Source organism: Pleurodeles waltl, chromosome 2_2 (genome assembly GCF_031143425.1).
Source record: "Pleurodeles waltl isolate 20211129_DDA chromosome 2_2, aPleWal1.hap1.20221129, whole genome shotgun sequence".
Classification (NCBI taxonomy): Eukaryota; Metazoa; Chordata; class Amphibia; order Caudata; family Salamandridae; genus Pleurodeles; species Pleurodeles waltl.
Window position 1 is genome coordinate 1,103,421,088 of NC_090439.1, and position 15,633 is coordinate 1,103,436,720.

General features: G+C 45.7%; 1 protein-coding gene across 6 annotated transcripts in view; it reads left to right on the forward strand.

Annotated features, from left to right (window-relative positions):
• Positions 1-15,633, forward strand: part of EEF1D (eukaryotic translation elongation factor 1 delta) — an 88,836-nt gene that overhangs the window by 46,166 nt on the left and 27,037 nt on the right. For 3 of the 6 annotated variants that reach the window (XM_069220883.1, XM_069220884.1, XM_069220886.1), the window contains 5 exons: positions 3,494-3,565; positions 10,992-11,085; positions 11,829-11,953; positions 12,847-13,050; positions 13,531-13,725. In XM_069220883.1, coding sequence (XP_069076984.1) covers positions 3,494-3,565; positions 10,992-11,085; positions 11,829-11,953; positions 12,847-13,050; positions 13,531-13,725 — 690 coding nt within the window. The remainder of the gene's footprint in view (positions 1-3,493; positions 3,566-10,991; positions 11,086-11,828; positions 11,954-12,846; positions 13,051-13,530; positions 13,726-15,633) is intronic. The other 3 variants (XM_069220885.1, XM_069220887.1, XM_069220888.1) reach the window with 1 other exon arrangement.

Below are 15,633 nucleotides of genomic sequence, written 5' to 3' on the forward strand. Positions count from 1 at the left end.
TCGAACTGCACTAGGGGATCGTCGGGGCCCAATATGTGGGCGAAGAGAGCTTGTACATATGCCGTAATAGCATTTCCCTCTGCAGCTGTGGGCACTCCTTGTATGTAAATATTGTTATGACGCAATGTGTTCTCAAGCTCTTTGGCGTGTGCCTCCAAATCTGCATGTTGATCGCGGAGGCGGATACCCTCTTGTTGTAGGACCTCTATTTCCTCGTCTCTGCTGCTGTATTATCCTCTAGAGTTGAAACTCTGTCCCCATTGTCAGCAAGGTCCTTTTGGACGATCTTCAGGTCTTGTGACCAATCCCTCTTGAGGTTTTGGAGATCATCTTTCAGGGAGGTGAAGAGCGCTTCAAGAAAGGAGCGCATAACCAGTCCCTCTGCCTCATCTGCTTCTCCGGTTACGCTTTGGATCGATAGATGCAGGTGCTCTGGGGCAGTCACCTTTGTCAACATGTCCTTTAGGGAGCACTTCTTCTTGGAGCGAGTGCATGCCTTGGCTGCCAGTCACGGTCAGTCTCCCCTGGAGACTGGCCGCAGTGCCCAGCCTCTGCAACCGGGGCCAGGGGTGTTCCAGAATTGACCAATTGAGTCGGCTTCGGAGTCCGGGATCGTGCTCTGCTATTATCCTTAACCTTCTGCGTCTGAGTCTTCACACCGCACCGGTCAGGCCGATCGACTCTTGCTCCGGGCCCAGGGACTCACCCGTCGCCCGCAGGAAAAGTTGATGCGCTGGTTGGGGTCATGCCACTCCCAAGTCCCTCCGGTGCAGAACTGTGAGGTGGCCCTGGGGCTCTCTGGTCTCTAACCCCCGGCCTGTCTCTTGTCCTTCCGCCCAATGGCAGACCCTGTGGGTCCCTTGCGGGCGGTTCACTCAGCCGCTGCGTATTTCAGTCAGCAACTCACTTCTGTCCCAGGCACAGGATGTGCCCCCCTCCCCTCCGGCAGGTCCATAACCGGTGCTGCCTCTGTTTCCCAGGCCGCTACCCGGACTCCTTCTCCTGACAGTGGCGTCCGTCCCACTCCGGTGCAAGTGCCGCTCCTTGTTGAATTCAGTGGGGGCGGCGTGCACCTCCCCCGGCCTGGGGCGCCAACATAGCCCTCCTCTGGACCCCGCGCTCCACCGCGAGGGTGATATTGCTGGCGTTACAGGGACTCACCACCCTTCCAGCTCGGCCCTGGTTCAGGCGTCTGTCAGCGCCACACCTACTCCCGTGTGGCACACCACCTGCTTGAAGCCTCACTCGTCTCGCCCCCAGGGGCACCTCAGGGCTCCCTCGTCTGCCCCCGCCGCTGTCTGTCACTGTTCCAAGGCATCATTCCCCGGCTACCTCATCATCGTCCTCCCGCTCTACAAAGTGCCTCGGCCCACGCTGTATATCTCTGCCGGCAGAAGAGGAAGGAGGACTAGGGAGGTGCGTCCTAACCAAAGTAAACCTCCCCCCCCCCCAATAATGGGGTTATAAGTCCCATACCTATTGCTGGAGATACGGCCTCTGCATGGTTTTGAAGTCAGTGTATCTAATACATACAATAAGATGATTTTTTTTTTTTTTTTTTAACTATCTGGACATGCCAGGTAAGATGAAAATGCCAACCTCTCCTTTAACCATCTGGCCACACCAATTTATCTAAGCTGTTTCTATTCTATGCAAGTGTCTAAGGCTCTTTTGGGTGGATGCTAGGCAGTAGTGCATGACTGGGATACTTTGTACCTGGCAAGTCATCACATTTGCCTCAATTCTAACTTCAAGGGGTAGATTAGTTATTAATCCAAAGTTGACTACCATACTAGGGGGGAGGATAATTCTTGGAGAAAACATCACCAGACACCTCACTGAATATCTCAACGACCACCAACTCAAGTTTGGTTTCAGACCCAACCATAGCACAGAAAATGCCCTCATTGTTGCCACGGATGACATCCGCATGACTCTGCTCAGAGGAGACATGGTGGTCCTAATCTACCTGGACCTCTCTGCAACACTTGACATGGTCTCCCATTTCATTCTCATCCAACGCATCTGTGACATCTGAATCCAAGGACAAGCACTCCAATGGATCTGTCCCTTTCACCCTGAAAGACCCAGTCAGCCTGGCACCATACAGGTTGGTCGCCTGCCCCCTGCTTGTCCAGACTCCTACTTTGACACATCCCATGCATACAGAAAACCAGATCTGGTGGTCAAGCCTCAGCCTACCGACCTGCCGCTATACATAAGAGCCTCCTTCTCGCTTCTGAAATTCCACAAGAAGCTGAAGACTTGACTGTGTTTTTCGATTAGTCCCACAAAGGCCCTTAGGTTGACTAGAGACTCGCCTTCTTTGCACCAGGATACCCTCCAGGGTTATGGTGCAATATACAAATCTGCATAACATAGTGATGCCTTTAAGACGCTCATATCTCACATTTTTCTGTAGAGAATCTGAGAAATAGCACCTTGAAGCATGACCTCGTTTGCTTGATTCTCTTGCAGTGTCTACTGAGACCTATTGCAAATGGAAGAAGAGGGTAGGGGGCTAGGCAACTCCAAATATGCATTTGAAAGAAAATCCCATGTAACAGTCGCTATTGCTGCATTGTGGGGTGACCTATTTCCCACGTCTTTCTGTGTGACCTAAATCTTCGGTGGTTGGTGCCACCATCCACCTCTCCCTTCAATTACTGGCAATTGTGTATCCTAGTTTTCAAGAATACTAGATCTGTGGTCTACAGGACTGTCAAAATACCCTGGTTCTGCTCATCTAGGGCCTCGTTACAAAAGATCACATTACCCACCACTGGCTCCCAGTACGCCCGAATTAATTTCAAAACTGGGTGTATGAATTACAGGTACGTTACCAATCTACTTATTCCCACACCAGAGTAAGAACTCTGCAGAGCAGTAACCTTGATTTTTCTATCTAGTCCCCTGTTTTAAGCTGTGACCCATGAGCGGTAGGGCACTTTCTACTCGGGGTCCCTACTTTTAGAATTCCCAGCTGATAGGATTAGGCCATTGTCAGTCCCTTTTTTTTTTTTTTTTTTTTTTAAAGGCTCTGCGAATATATGTACATATTTATTCTATATACCATATTAATTAGAGGGGCTTTCAGCAAGCCCTCTTCATATAATAAGCCTGTTGTCATTCACATTTTTTTCTTCCACTCATTACACCATTGGGCAGTGGGTTATTCCGCCAGTAATTGGTAACTTCAGTTTTTCCAACAATTTGTAAAATTGTTTTTTTAGCTATATAGCGCGAGGGCCTGTAAGCTCCCCTGAACAGTTGTATGGAAACCGTGACAACCCCAGAAGGGTGGCAGGCGCCCAGGACCTGCTGACTTTGCCAAGTGTTACCACTGTTTGCCCGTTTCCTCTTTTCCACATAGCTTCATGCTTTGCAGCTTCTCTTCCTGCATGTCTGCCTGCAGCCATCCAGCCCCTGCCGCTTGCAGTGCCTTTTCATTTCGTTCTGAAAATGTAATTAAAGATTTTCCCCACCTTTCCAGCTCAAGACTGCCCTTGGAGACAAAGCCGTCGCCAAGAAAGTCCACTCTCCGAGACAGTCAGTGCCAGGCACTGTAAGTGATTCTGGGGAGCATTGCTGTGTTGTTGCTGGGCTCTAGACGAGCACACCCAAGTGAGATCAAACTGTGGTGTTCTCTAGCTTGCTAGTCATGTCAGAGGAACTACGTTTGTCCTGTAAATCCGTGTGTTCTTTGTTCGCTTTATGTGCTGCATGAATCTGCAATGTCACCCAACTATTCTTGTGAGTTATCCACACATTTATAAGATGTAGCAACAGCCCCACCTTGAGGCTGTACTTTAAACTTCAGCTAGTATTAGGAAAGAGACCACTCGCTCTCGTGTCGCCGTACCCCGACGTCAGCCCAGGACGCGATCGATTATCAGCGCGATCTGGTAGGAGTTTTTGACGGACGCGCCTCTGGCTGCGTTCTGTCTGCAGGCTCCTGGTTTAGTCAGACTGGTTAAAGGGCCAGCACGTCCGATGCATCTTGGCTCGTGTAAACCAGAACCCACGTTGAAGCACGTGCTCATCCAATGTCTTGTAACTCGCTGACGTACAATGTAATGAGGCGCTGGAAATCGTGGTCTTTAGGACGAAAATGGGGGCGAAGCACTACATTCCTCAAACAAAGGAAATCGCCGACTTTCTGGGGGTGCACATTCCATGCAGCGAACACGTGGGGGACAGTTCTGAGCTTAGTGAATGGTCAACGTACCTTTGGGGCAACGCATTGTGCCGATATACCCAACTCAGTTTTCACTTAAATATATAGAAGGAAATATCGAGAAGAAAGGCAAATGTACAGAAGGTAATCCTAGAATCCAGAAGTCGCAAAAGGTCACAAACGTAGTAGAAATGCGTCCTGCAAACAATTGTTGCGCTTAGGGCAGTACTTGCCCTGTGAATACCCTGAGACCCCAGGTCTTAACCACCAGCAGCTGCTGGCACTGAGCACAGTCTTCAGTTGGAGAGCAATGCTGAAATAGAAGTGCAGTCCGCAGGGATCCTGGCAGTCGACATGACCAGATCTAGTACTCTGAGATGTACAAACAAGCTTCTGATCTCCCCACCACACTTAAGACTAAATTAGGATGCGAAATCCCCAGCATGTTCCGCGGCCCATGGAACCAGCTCACCTCGAACCTTTTAGGGATACTTTAGTTCCAACGTCCCTGTAGACTTAATTTGAATGGGAGCCACCTGGAACACCCCACACGGTTTCTTCGGGCTCGATTTGCTTTACACAAAGTGCCTTAATGGTCTGTTTGCCAGGGCACTTCTCCAGAACGTGTTTGCCATTGCTGCCCATCAGTGCTGCTACCTTCCCGCTCGTTTCTTGCCTTGCAATCGTCATGCACTGGGAATGGAGTGCACTTGTCCTATATTAAGAGCTGCTCCTAAAGCCCCTTCATTCGCAACCACTCATGCTTCTAGCCGCACAGCCGCCCCCTCCCCAGTGAGGACTTCATTCCATGGGTGGGGATTCCTCCAGAACAGAGTAGAAGACCAGCATGCTTTGTACGAGACAGGTTTGTGGTTCATGGGGTGGGATTGAACATATTTTATGCCATGCAGTTTTTTAGCGTTCCACACGTGAACGGTGGGGGCTTCGAAACCGAATCACACTCATGGTGAGTTGATAGTTCAGGCCATTGTGCTTCTTATTTCGCGCATCAGTGGTCCTAATTCTGCACTGTAGAATTTCGTTTTACTATATTCTCACCTGCAGTTTATGCCTTTTTTTGTCGCAGAATAAAACCCGAGCTTACCTGCTAATATACAACTTCAAAATGTCTATCTCAAAGGAGATTGGCTTTCCCTCTCCACCCCAGACATGCAAACCACAAATCTTTTTTATAAGTTATGTATTTCAACAGCCTAGGAAATTGTGCCCTCACCTGGGAGTAGCACCTGGTGCTTTAAATAAAACAAAAAAAAATGATTTTTTTGCAAACCAAGCACAGTGATGTCAAGATTTCCCTCCACTCTATTTAAAAAAGGACCACTGTAAAAAAGACACATTTTATACTGTATAATAGAGCAGGGTGAAACTTTGCATTGTAGACCTGCAGTAGGTATTTAACTTGTTTTTCGCTTCAGATTAGGAAAAATATTTATCCTCTACATTGATTTATTCCTTTTCTAGATGCTTGTTCTTCATGGAGGCAGACATTAGCTCACCTAGAAACATAAACAATCTTGCTTTTTCTAGTATTTGCCCTCCCAGCTCTAAGGAAAATGAGCCCGCTTTTGGCCAAACACCATCACTTAAGTCTTGGAGGTGATTACCTTCAAGAGGTGCTCGCCTACAGAATTTTGCAAGTCTTTAAATTCCCGTTGCTGGCCTGTTGGGGCCAGATCATAGCTAACATCTGTGTGTAATGGTTTGTGTAAGTAGATGGACCTGAGAACCGGGGAATTTTTTAACAACAGAAGTCATGAAAATGAAGGAGGAAAGCAGTAAACCCTTCGGACACATATTTTAACCACAGTTAATTTGGCTAGTTGCGCCCTCATCGCCAACTGGTGCAGGTTTCAGTGTATAGTGCACCAAGGAGTTCCAAGACCACCAGCCAGTATTTGAAAGGCAGCTGGTTTATGCCCTAAAGTTTATTAGATATGCCAATGCTGATATATAGTCAATTAAAGCGTTGCTGATTGGATGCCTTTTTAGAAATGCATATATTTCCAGTGCCATCTAAAGTTCTGTAATATTATCGGGTGTGAAAGTCTACTTGGCTCGATAACCAGGCTGCTCAATGGACGACAAGTTGTTTTCCTCCACCCACTTTCGCAGATGTCCCAATGCTGCATTAGCAAAAATCTTTCCACCAGTGTCTAGGAGAGCCAATTACCTATAGTGCTCAGGATCCTTACAGGAACCCTCGTTATAGAGAGGAAACGAGAGACCACCAGTCCATGAGAGGGTACACCTGCTGTATTCTAACCAACGTTAAAGAGAGGAGATAGATCATTTCCCCTGAAGAGTCTGCGTAAGCACATTGTTGGTCATCTGTCTGGGCCCTGTGCATTTGCACTTCTGGCATTCTGCAGGAAGGACACCGTTTTCGCAGGAGTTGGTAGACAGCATCCGAGGTTGGGCAATGGGTCATAATCTATCACGACCCCAGCTACCAGTTATTTGGTGCATAAAGTGCTATATCATGAAGCACTGAGTTCTTCTGGGAATGCAAATAACAATTTTATATTTTTAACCCTGACGCGTTTGCCAGCAGGTGCCAGAATGTTATTTTTGTCGTTTAGATGCCTCAGTTATCACCCTGGCTTTTGCTTCCTTACTTTTCCTATGCCGTGTTTTTCAACAAACCTTGTTCCTGGAGCTTTTATATCTAAGCCCCTTCACCAGGGCAAGGGATTAACTAATATGATTGAATGTCCGCTTTGAGAATTCTTTCTTCATTTGATATTGTCACAGAACTAGATATACCAGCATTTGGAATGAATGGCGAGCTACAGGAATTCACAAACTCCATCAGCCTCTTCAAAATAAATTCCAAATGTTGAATATCTGTGGGATAAACTCTCTATGAATAGAAATTGCCTAACAGTATATCTTCCGAGACATTGGTCGGTACCATTGTATTTAACGTTGGCTAGTGTGTCCTCGACTTCTTCCTATGCACTGGCAGTTTCCCTCCTTCAAGGTACCACGAGCACCCTCCTCCTCTTGTTTAGATAATTAAACCGTGCACACATTTATATTATGGTCCTGGAGATGTGCAAGCACGTTTTAAGACCAGATTGCATAATGCTGGTAAAGCAGATCTTGTTCCCTCTTCGTGTCCGAGCACCTGGAATATACTTCTCAACGATCACATTTAGTATTGTAGCATGCTGGTTCGAAGACCGTGCAAAAGTAGCTAGGTATAAGCTGAATACCTGGTATAGACCATGACCTATACAATTCCTCTTTTAAGAACATTGTACAAAGCAATGAGGAACGTTTGGTAAAATAACCACAAAATGATAACATCTTGGTTTTCTTCAGATTGACAGACATCTCCTATTTTACTGAAAAGATCACTAAACTTGTATTATTTAACATCATGTGTAGCACATATGAAGTAAACAGCAGCACACACTACGTTATCTATCCAGGATGGTCCTAGTCTTATACGTCGGAGATACCTTGGGTTTGTAAGCCTGGGATCATCTACTGACCGACTGGCATCTTCTACTGTAGCGGATTCACAAGCTTGGAATATTCTTCAGGACCCCTCAATCTTGCAGAGTCTGCTTTTGCTCCTAATCCAGTTGGAAGTGGGAGCCCCAAATTTTGGGTGAATGGCGACAGACCACCATTGTAGCTCCTATTTATGCGGTCTTTGGAGACTCTCATATGAAAACGTTTACAGTTCATCAGTAACAAGTTCACTATTGCCGGCTTAAAGAATTCCACCTGGGTTAGTTGTGCTCCTTCACTGTTGAGCAACTGTACTGTTGTTACAGGTTAAAATCGTCTGTAAGCTCCGGGGAAAGACCTATAAATTCTAATTGGAATTCTAATTGCCCTGGAGATGACTAGGAAGTTTGGGTTCTATATGTTTTTTGGACATTGTCTGTTTTCTCCAAGCTAGATAAAAAAATTCCAATACATCCAGATTAAGTGGAAAATAATCATGCAATATCAAGATTCTGGACCATTGTGTTTCTCTTAACTCTTAAGATCATAAATCTGAGGGCAACATCCTAAGACTCTTTTACAAGAGAAAAGAAAGGTCTATCATCAGTTGGATCCCCCTGTCCACTTGCTGCAATCTTTATTTTCTAGATTATTTTTGTAATTCTTCGGATTCTACCTTGAAGATTTTCAAGCTCAGTTTCTTCATTATTTCCAATGTTTATGACTAAGGTATGTATGTATATATATATATATATATATATATATATATATATATATATATATATATATATATTTTTTTTTTAAAAGAGGATGCACTTTTTAAAATATTTTTTTTATAGGGATTGCTTGCATCTGGGAAGGATCAGGGAGGAGAACAACCTCAAATGCTGGACTACTTTCACAGCAGGCTCTTTAAAATGATTTTTTAGTGCATTGATCCTCTCATTTGCTCTTTGGATATGTTATAGGTTTTACCTTACCCTTTGATTTCTCTATTGTTTTACTAGTAGTAGGTACTTCTGGGTGTAATCTTTTTTTTTGCATGGTTCCTACTTATAAAATTTTTTGTTAGATATTCCCCATGTCTACACTTTGGGCAACCGTCTCCTCCCTTTGATCTGCATTTTGGATGGAGACCAAATTCTTCCAACAATTGTAGTTGGAATTTGGTGCTATAATGGCATTTTATTCTCTTAAAATATTTATTTAATATATTATTGGAATTATACACTGATTTTCTCCATCTGACTTAATATGGAGGGCAATACTCAGTTTAAAACATGCCTTGCAATAAAAAAAAAACACTATCATCGGAATGGTTAAACGGACCAAGATCTCTTAACAGATGGAAAGGTAATAACATTTTTTTTTTTTTTTTCCTCCTAATCTTTTGAAGGTTTTTTTTTTTTTTTTTTTGTTTAGCTGCTTGAGTTAAAGGATTTTTTTAAAGATCTCAGGAGAAGGCTCAGGTATTTTAACATCGGGTGCTGTGTAATTGGTGATTAATATACTAAAATCATTTGGGAAGTTTGATAACTCGACTAGGTGACAATGCGGCTGCCAACACTTCCTTGTTGAAGTGTTGGCAGCCAGTCAGATCTCAGCATGAGATTGGGAGGGTTAGCGGAGCCTTCGCATCCCTATTTATTCAAATTAGTTTTTTCTTTAATTTCTCAAAAAACTAAACTACTGAACAGATTTACAACAAATATCAAAAAGGGCGCTCTCTGGACCAGGAGCTACCTTTCTGCCAAATTTGGTGTATTTCTGTCCAGTGGTTCAGGCGCTATTCCTGTTTAAAATACCGCTAGAAAAATGCATGAGGGAAAGTGTTTCAGGACACATACACAGCCCTTTTCTCAGCCCCTGCTTCACAGATCACCCCGAAACTCCCTCTTCAGTGCTACAAACGTTCCTGCGCTCCCTCTTTTGTCTGTTGATCGAGGTGCACTGTGCAGTAGGGCAGTTGGACTTAATTGAACTCCCTCCTTTGCTGCTAGTCTAAGTGCAATATCGTAGCTTCAGAGAAAACCCTCAAGTGGTGGAGGAGAGATAGATACCCAAAGGGTAGAATAAAGTCATGTTCCTGCACTTTGAAATCCATGAGTCCGGGACAGGTTGTAGAAGCTTTTCCTAAGCGCTGGGTGAGGTTATGGCTATAGTCAGTGGAGATAAACGGGATGCAAACAGCACAGCCCTCTCCCAATCTGTTGCCTGCTCCCCCAAAAAAATCCACTGCGGTTTTCAAGAGGGATCATGGAACACACGACCATTACTGAGGTGAGAGGGCCTGCAGCGCCCGCAAGGCAGATCCACATCCAGCACTCCTCTTAGGGAAGAGGTGGCAGGCCATGAGCGCTCCTGAACACTCATGAAGAAATGCATCTGACATGGAAACAAGGCAAGAACATCCACTTATCCTAGTTACAAAATAAAATCCGAGTGGTCTCCTGACTGTGCCTCTCTTAGTTTAACTGCAAACTAATCATCATTAAACTTCAGATGGTTATATTTTAACGTAACAAGGTAGATACCACTTACATTTTAGACCACACTTTAAGAACTGATTATAAAAAGTGGCACACAGAGAGAAGCAAAACGTATGTCTTAATAAATTTGGATTATCCAGTAAAAACCAATTTCTTACGAAATACCCTTGTGCAGTTTACAGTATTGTAACAAACTCTACGGACTCTGCATTCATTAACCTTAGAAGTCCATCTACTGCCCTCATATCCAACTATTTCCAAGCCAGATGACAAAGCAAAAATTAGCCTTGCTCAAAACTGTATTCATGGTCATCAGCTGTGAGATCACGCAAACCTTATGCACTGCTACAGACATTCCCAAGTGGCTAAACATTACATTGAGTAGGATATACATAAAAAACTTCAGATGCATTATTACTGTTTTCAGTAGCGCTCTAAGAGAACCTTATGTCGTTGCTGGCCTCTTGGCTCCATTACTTCATCAGACAGACACCACAGCAGTTGCGTGGAGGAAGTCATCAAAACTAGGTTTTCAGTAGCGTCCAACTTTGCTATGATGTTTGACATGTTCTGTGCAAGCGGTGTGCAAGAGTGGGTGAAGGTTGTGCTCGAGTGGAGTGCGCAACCTGAAAGTTCTTTGAGATCTTTGTGGTCCATATTGCATGTTTTGTTTTACCTCCTAGTAGACTAACCAAGGCTTGGCTCATAATTGTCATCTTTCATTTCCCTTTCTCCACATGTACTGGATTTTAGGGCGCGGTTCCATGTCGCCGTGGCTTGCGTCTGTGACATTGCAAAGTGAACATGTGTATATTTGACCTGACCGGTTTCTTTATTCGTTGCAGAGCGCGGCTCCTCCTGCAGGGCCAGGTGGAGACCCAAGTGACCTTGTCGGCAGAATTGCCCACTTGGAGCTAGAGAACCAGTCCCTCCACAAAGGTAGGCGAAGGCAAGGCCGCTTCGTCGGACGGGCTTTATTAGTGATGAGAGGCCTCTGAGACCTGCCTTGGTAGGTTTGCAGATGGCTGTGCTAACAACCCTGATATTTATAAAAATATTTCGCCCTGAAATGTTTGGAATCTACAGTGTCTAGTGTTGCTGCCAAGATACTTCAAGAGATCCTTCTGCACCCATTGTAGAACCTCCTCTTAAATTGTATTTATTATGAAAAGCCTTGAGTGAGATTGCTGTGTGTTACAGGAAGTGAGCACGTACCTGACAATAGGAGACTTGGAGGGACCCTTAGAGCTGGGAGGGAAAAAGCATTATTCGACATTCTAGCTTTAAATGTTAACTGTACAGAACAGTGCCATGACCTCTGACATTGTGCAGTTCACTACAATTGCTCATCGAACCATTTATACATTTTTCTTTGTGTGCAGTGCTTGCATATGGTGTCTGTTTTAATGGCTTTTCAAAGACGAATTAACCGTTCATCAGTATCCTAGATATTGTTGAACCATCTTTAGGTCACTTTCTACTTTAATCCCTGATGTAGAAATGTGCTTCATGTTAGATGGCCCTCTTCTGAACACCAGGAGTAGTCAGGATCAGGATCCTCTGTAGGGTTTGACACTTTTTTTTTTTTTTTAATACTGTGCAATCCACCTAGGCCAATCAAAATTCTGCATCATGTAGAAGTTCTTGCTGGTCGTGTAGTGATGTTCTCTGTTTGTTTGCAGTTGTTGAAGATCTGCAGTTGGCGATCTCGAAGCTAGAGGTTCGTCTCACAGCACTTGAGAAATCCCCGTCCTCTCAGCAGCCCGCCGCAGCACCTCCTTCTGTTGCACCCACCACTAATGCCCTGGTGAGTCCCTGGAAGGTTAAAGGGCTGTGATTACTGTGTTTGCTTTTCAGCCTGGCTCCACCCTTTGAGGACTGCTTTAAAGATGCTCATGCTATAGATTGTTTCGCTAGTAGAGTGACCCTGCCCGCGTGGATAATACTGTGTGTGACATAATCTGTTTTGTGTGTGACAGTCGAGTGCATTACATTTTTGCTTTATAGCAATGTAACAGTTGGATTAAGAGGCCTAATTCCTTTGTGATCATATTGCTTTCCACGTTTCCTCGAACAAGTTGTACCCATTTCTGGATGACTTAGCTGTACTTAGCGTTCTGTGATGATCCCACGAGATGTTTGCGTTTGCGGTTCGGTTGAGCGTCTAGCATACAGATAAGAGACCTACTTTCTGCCATATAGAGGAGAGCAGAAAACCAAATCCAATAACACTAAAGTGGCCATGTTTGATCAAGGCTACCCTTAGAAGCACTGATGAGGAGCGGGGTGTGCTGTGATTTACCAACGCTAGGCTCAGCTCCTTGGAGCTCAGGTGAAATGGAATATTGATCGTGGGTTCACTTTGCTCTCCTCTGAGAGCAATCTGCAAAGCCGGCACATCAGACCTGCTTTCAGTAGCGCACTGAGATGATGATGTCATGAAGGCATTTTCTTCAACTTTTCGTGTGAGGGCATTTTCATGGAAAATACAAGGCTTGAGTGCAAGACCTATCCATTGCTTTTTCATGTGAGCCAGTATTGTAATCTGATATTTCACTGTCTAATTCTGACTTTTCCATAAAAGGTCTAATTACAACGGACTTGTCTTTCGCAACACATTTTGGGAGGGGTTAAAGTACACAATCCCCAGTTAATAGGACACATTGAAGCTTTCTGAAGTCTACATGTTTAATATTTCAGCCTTCTGCCCCAGTGAAGAAAGTTGAAGTCTCTGCTGCTCCTGAAGAAGACGATGACAATGACATTGACCTCTTTGGCAGTGATGAAGAAGAAGATGAAGAGGCCGAGCGAATCCGCGAAGAGAGGCTGCGTCAGTACGCTGAGAAAAAGTCTAAGAAACCGGGCATTATTGCAAAGTCCTCCATCCTTCTCGATGTCAAGCCGGTGAGATTGCAGCTCCTGTTCTTTGCCCGCCAGCGCTCTGGCATTATTTGTTTTCCTTCGTGTAGCTGATGCGCCTGGCTTAGTTGGCTGATACCTTTAGCACAATGACACCTTCCCTGACCGCTGGGGAAGGGAGTGCTGAACCTGCAGAGGGTCTGAAGCTGGCTTGGGTTCTGACACCTTTGGGTGATATTACTGGTGACGCTCCCAGACTCCTCTCCACTAGCATTGCAGGGTGGCCTCTGGTCCCCCTGTGCACTTCTCCTCTGCCACCATCGCCTGGTGTCCGGATATTGATGTAATAATGCTTAGATGAACAGATCTGACACCTCGTACTTCTGAATCCGGTTCAGGGTTGCGACAAGAAGGCATTTGTCTGTCATTTACTGCAAAATGATTGTGGTGATGACGTGTATATAATGACTTTGTACGTGTTAGAAATGGTTTGCTGTCTTATGAAGGTTTTTTTCTTGTCTTCAGTGGGACGATGAAACTGACATGGCCAAGTTGGAGGAGTGTGTGAGGACGGTTCAGATGGACGGCCTGCTGTGGGGCTCCTCCAAACTGGTTCCGGTTGGTTACGGCATTAAGAAGCTCCAGATCCAGTGTGTGGTGGAGGACGACAAGGTTGGCACAGACATTCTGGAGGAGGAGATCACCAAGTTTGAAGATTACGTAAGTGCCCAGACAGCCTCAGGATTGATTCTGTAGTGTAAGGTTTTTAAAAAATGAAGCAAGGAAGCGATTTGCAGTCTCAGCCAGATTGTTTTGTTTTTGATAATAAGAAAGCTGTTCTTGAAGGTGATTATTAATGCCAGTGTGTTTTATTATGCATCACAGAGGTCCTACATGTACATCATTTAAAAAAAAAATAATTGTCTTAAATGGAATTCTTGTGTTCGATGGCATGTGTAGCTGCAGATACACATGTTGTGCATAGTCCGCCGTCTGGTGTTGGGTCGGAGTGTTACAGGTTGTTTTTCTTCGAAGAAGTATTTTCGAGTCCCGAGACCGAGGGACTCCTCCTCCTTCGTTCCATTGCGCATGGGCGTCGACTCCATGTTAGATTGTTTTTTTTCCGCCATCGGGTTCGGACGTGTTCCTTTTCGCTCCGGGTTTCGGGACGGAAAGATAGTCTTAACTTCGGAAAACTACGTCGGTATTGTTTCGCTCGGGATCGGGTAAGAATAGAATCGACACTGAATCGTGAAGAGCTCCTGTAGCCCTTCGGGGTAATTTCGATCCCCCGTCGGGGCCTGGTCGGCCCGACCGCGTGTAAGATCGACACTGATGGAACGGACCCCGTTCCGATTCTGTCCTAAATGCCACAATAAATTTCCATATACAGACCAACATTTGGTCTGTAACTTGTGCCTGTCGCCCGAGCACAAGGAAGAGACGTGTGAGGCCTGTCGTGCGTTTCGGTCCCGAAAAACGCTCCGTGACCGGCGAGCCAGAAGATTACAGATGGCGGCCACGCCGACAGGACAACAAGGGTTCGAGGAACAAGGAGAAGAAGAGGAAGCCTTCTCCATTCATGAATCGGACTCGGACGAATTCGACGTCGAAGAAACCGTGAGTAAGACGTCGAAGCAAGCACCACACAAGAAAACAAACAAGGCCCAGGGGATGCCACTGCCAACAGGCCATGGCTCAACCCATAAAGTAGGTGACCGACCATCGGCACCGAAAAAGGCCGAACCGGTGCCGAGATCGTCCGACTCGGGTCGAGACACAGGCACGCAGCAATCTCGGGACCGAGACACTGCTGCCGAAAAAGATCGACGCCGAGACAGCGGAACCGAAGCCGCTCGACGCAGAGACAGCGGCACCGAGGAGGATCGACGCCGAGAAGGCTCGACTCCGAAAAAGAGGAAATTCTCCTCGGAGCCGAAAACAAGCAAAGACACAGTTTCGGTGCCAAAACGACAGGCAACCGAACCAACTGCCAGCTCATATACAGAGGAACAATCACTGTCCTCTCAAATGCGCAAACACAGATTTGAAGAAGAGTTACAAACCACTGATGTAGACCACACACAAAAGCGGATCTTCATACAAAGTGGGACAGGGAAAATCAGCACTCTTCCCCCAATCAGGAGAAAAAGGAGACTCGAGTTCCAAACTCAAGAACAAACACCACAAAAAATGGTGAAGAAGGTAACTCCGCCACCCTCTCCTCCACCTGTAACTCACATATCACCGGCACAGACTCCGTCACATTCACCGGCTCATACCACCATGAGCCAAGATGACCAAGACGCTTGGGACCTATACGACGCCCCAGTATCAGACAATAGTCCTGAGTCGTACCCTACCAAGCCCTCGCCACCTGAGGACAGCACAGCGTATGCACAGGTGGTAGCTAGGGCAGCAGAGTTCCATAACGTGTCGTTACATGCAGAACCTGTCGAGGATGACTTCCTTTTCAACACCCTCTCCTCCACCCATAGCACCTACCAAAGCCTGCCTATGCTTCCAGGAATGCTAAGGCACGCAAAGCAGATCTTCAAAGAACCGGTCAAGAGTAGAGCTATAACTCCAAGGGTGGAGGAAAAAATATAAAGCACCGCCCACGGACCC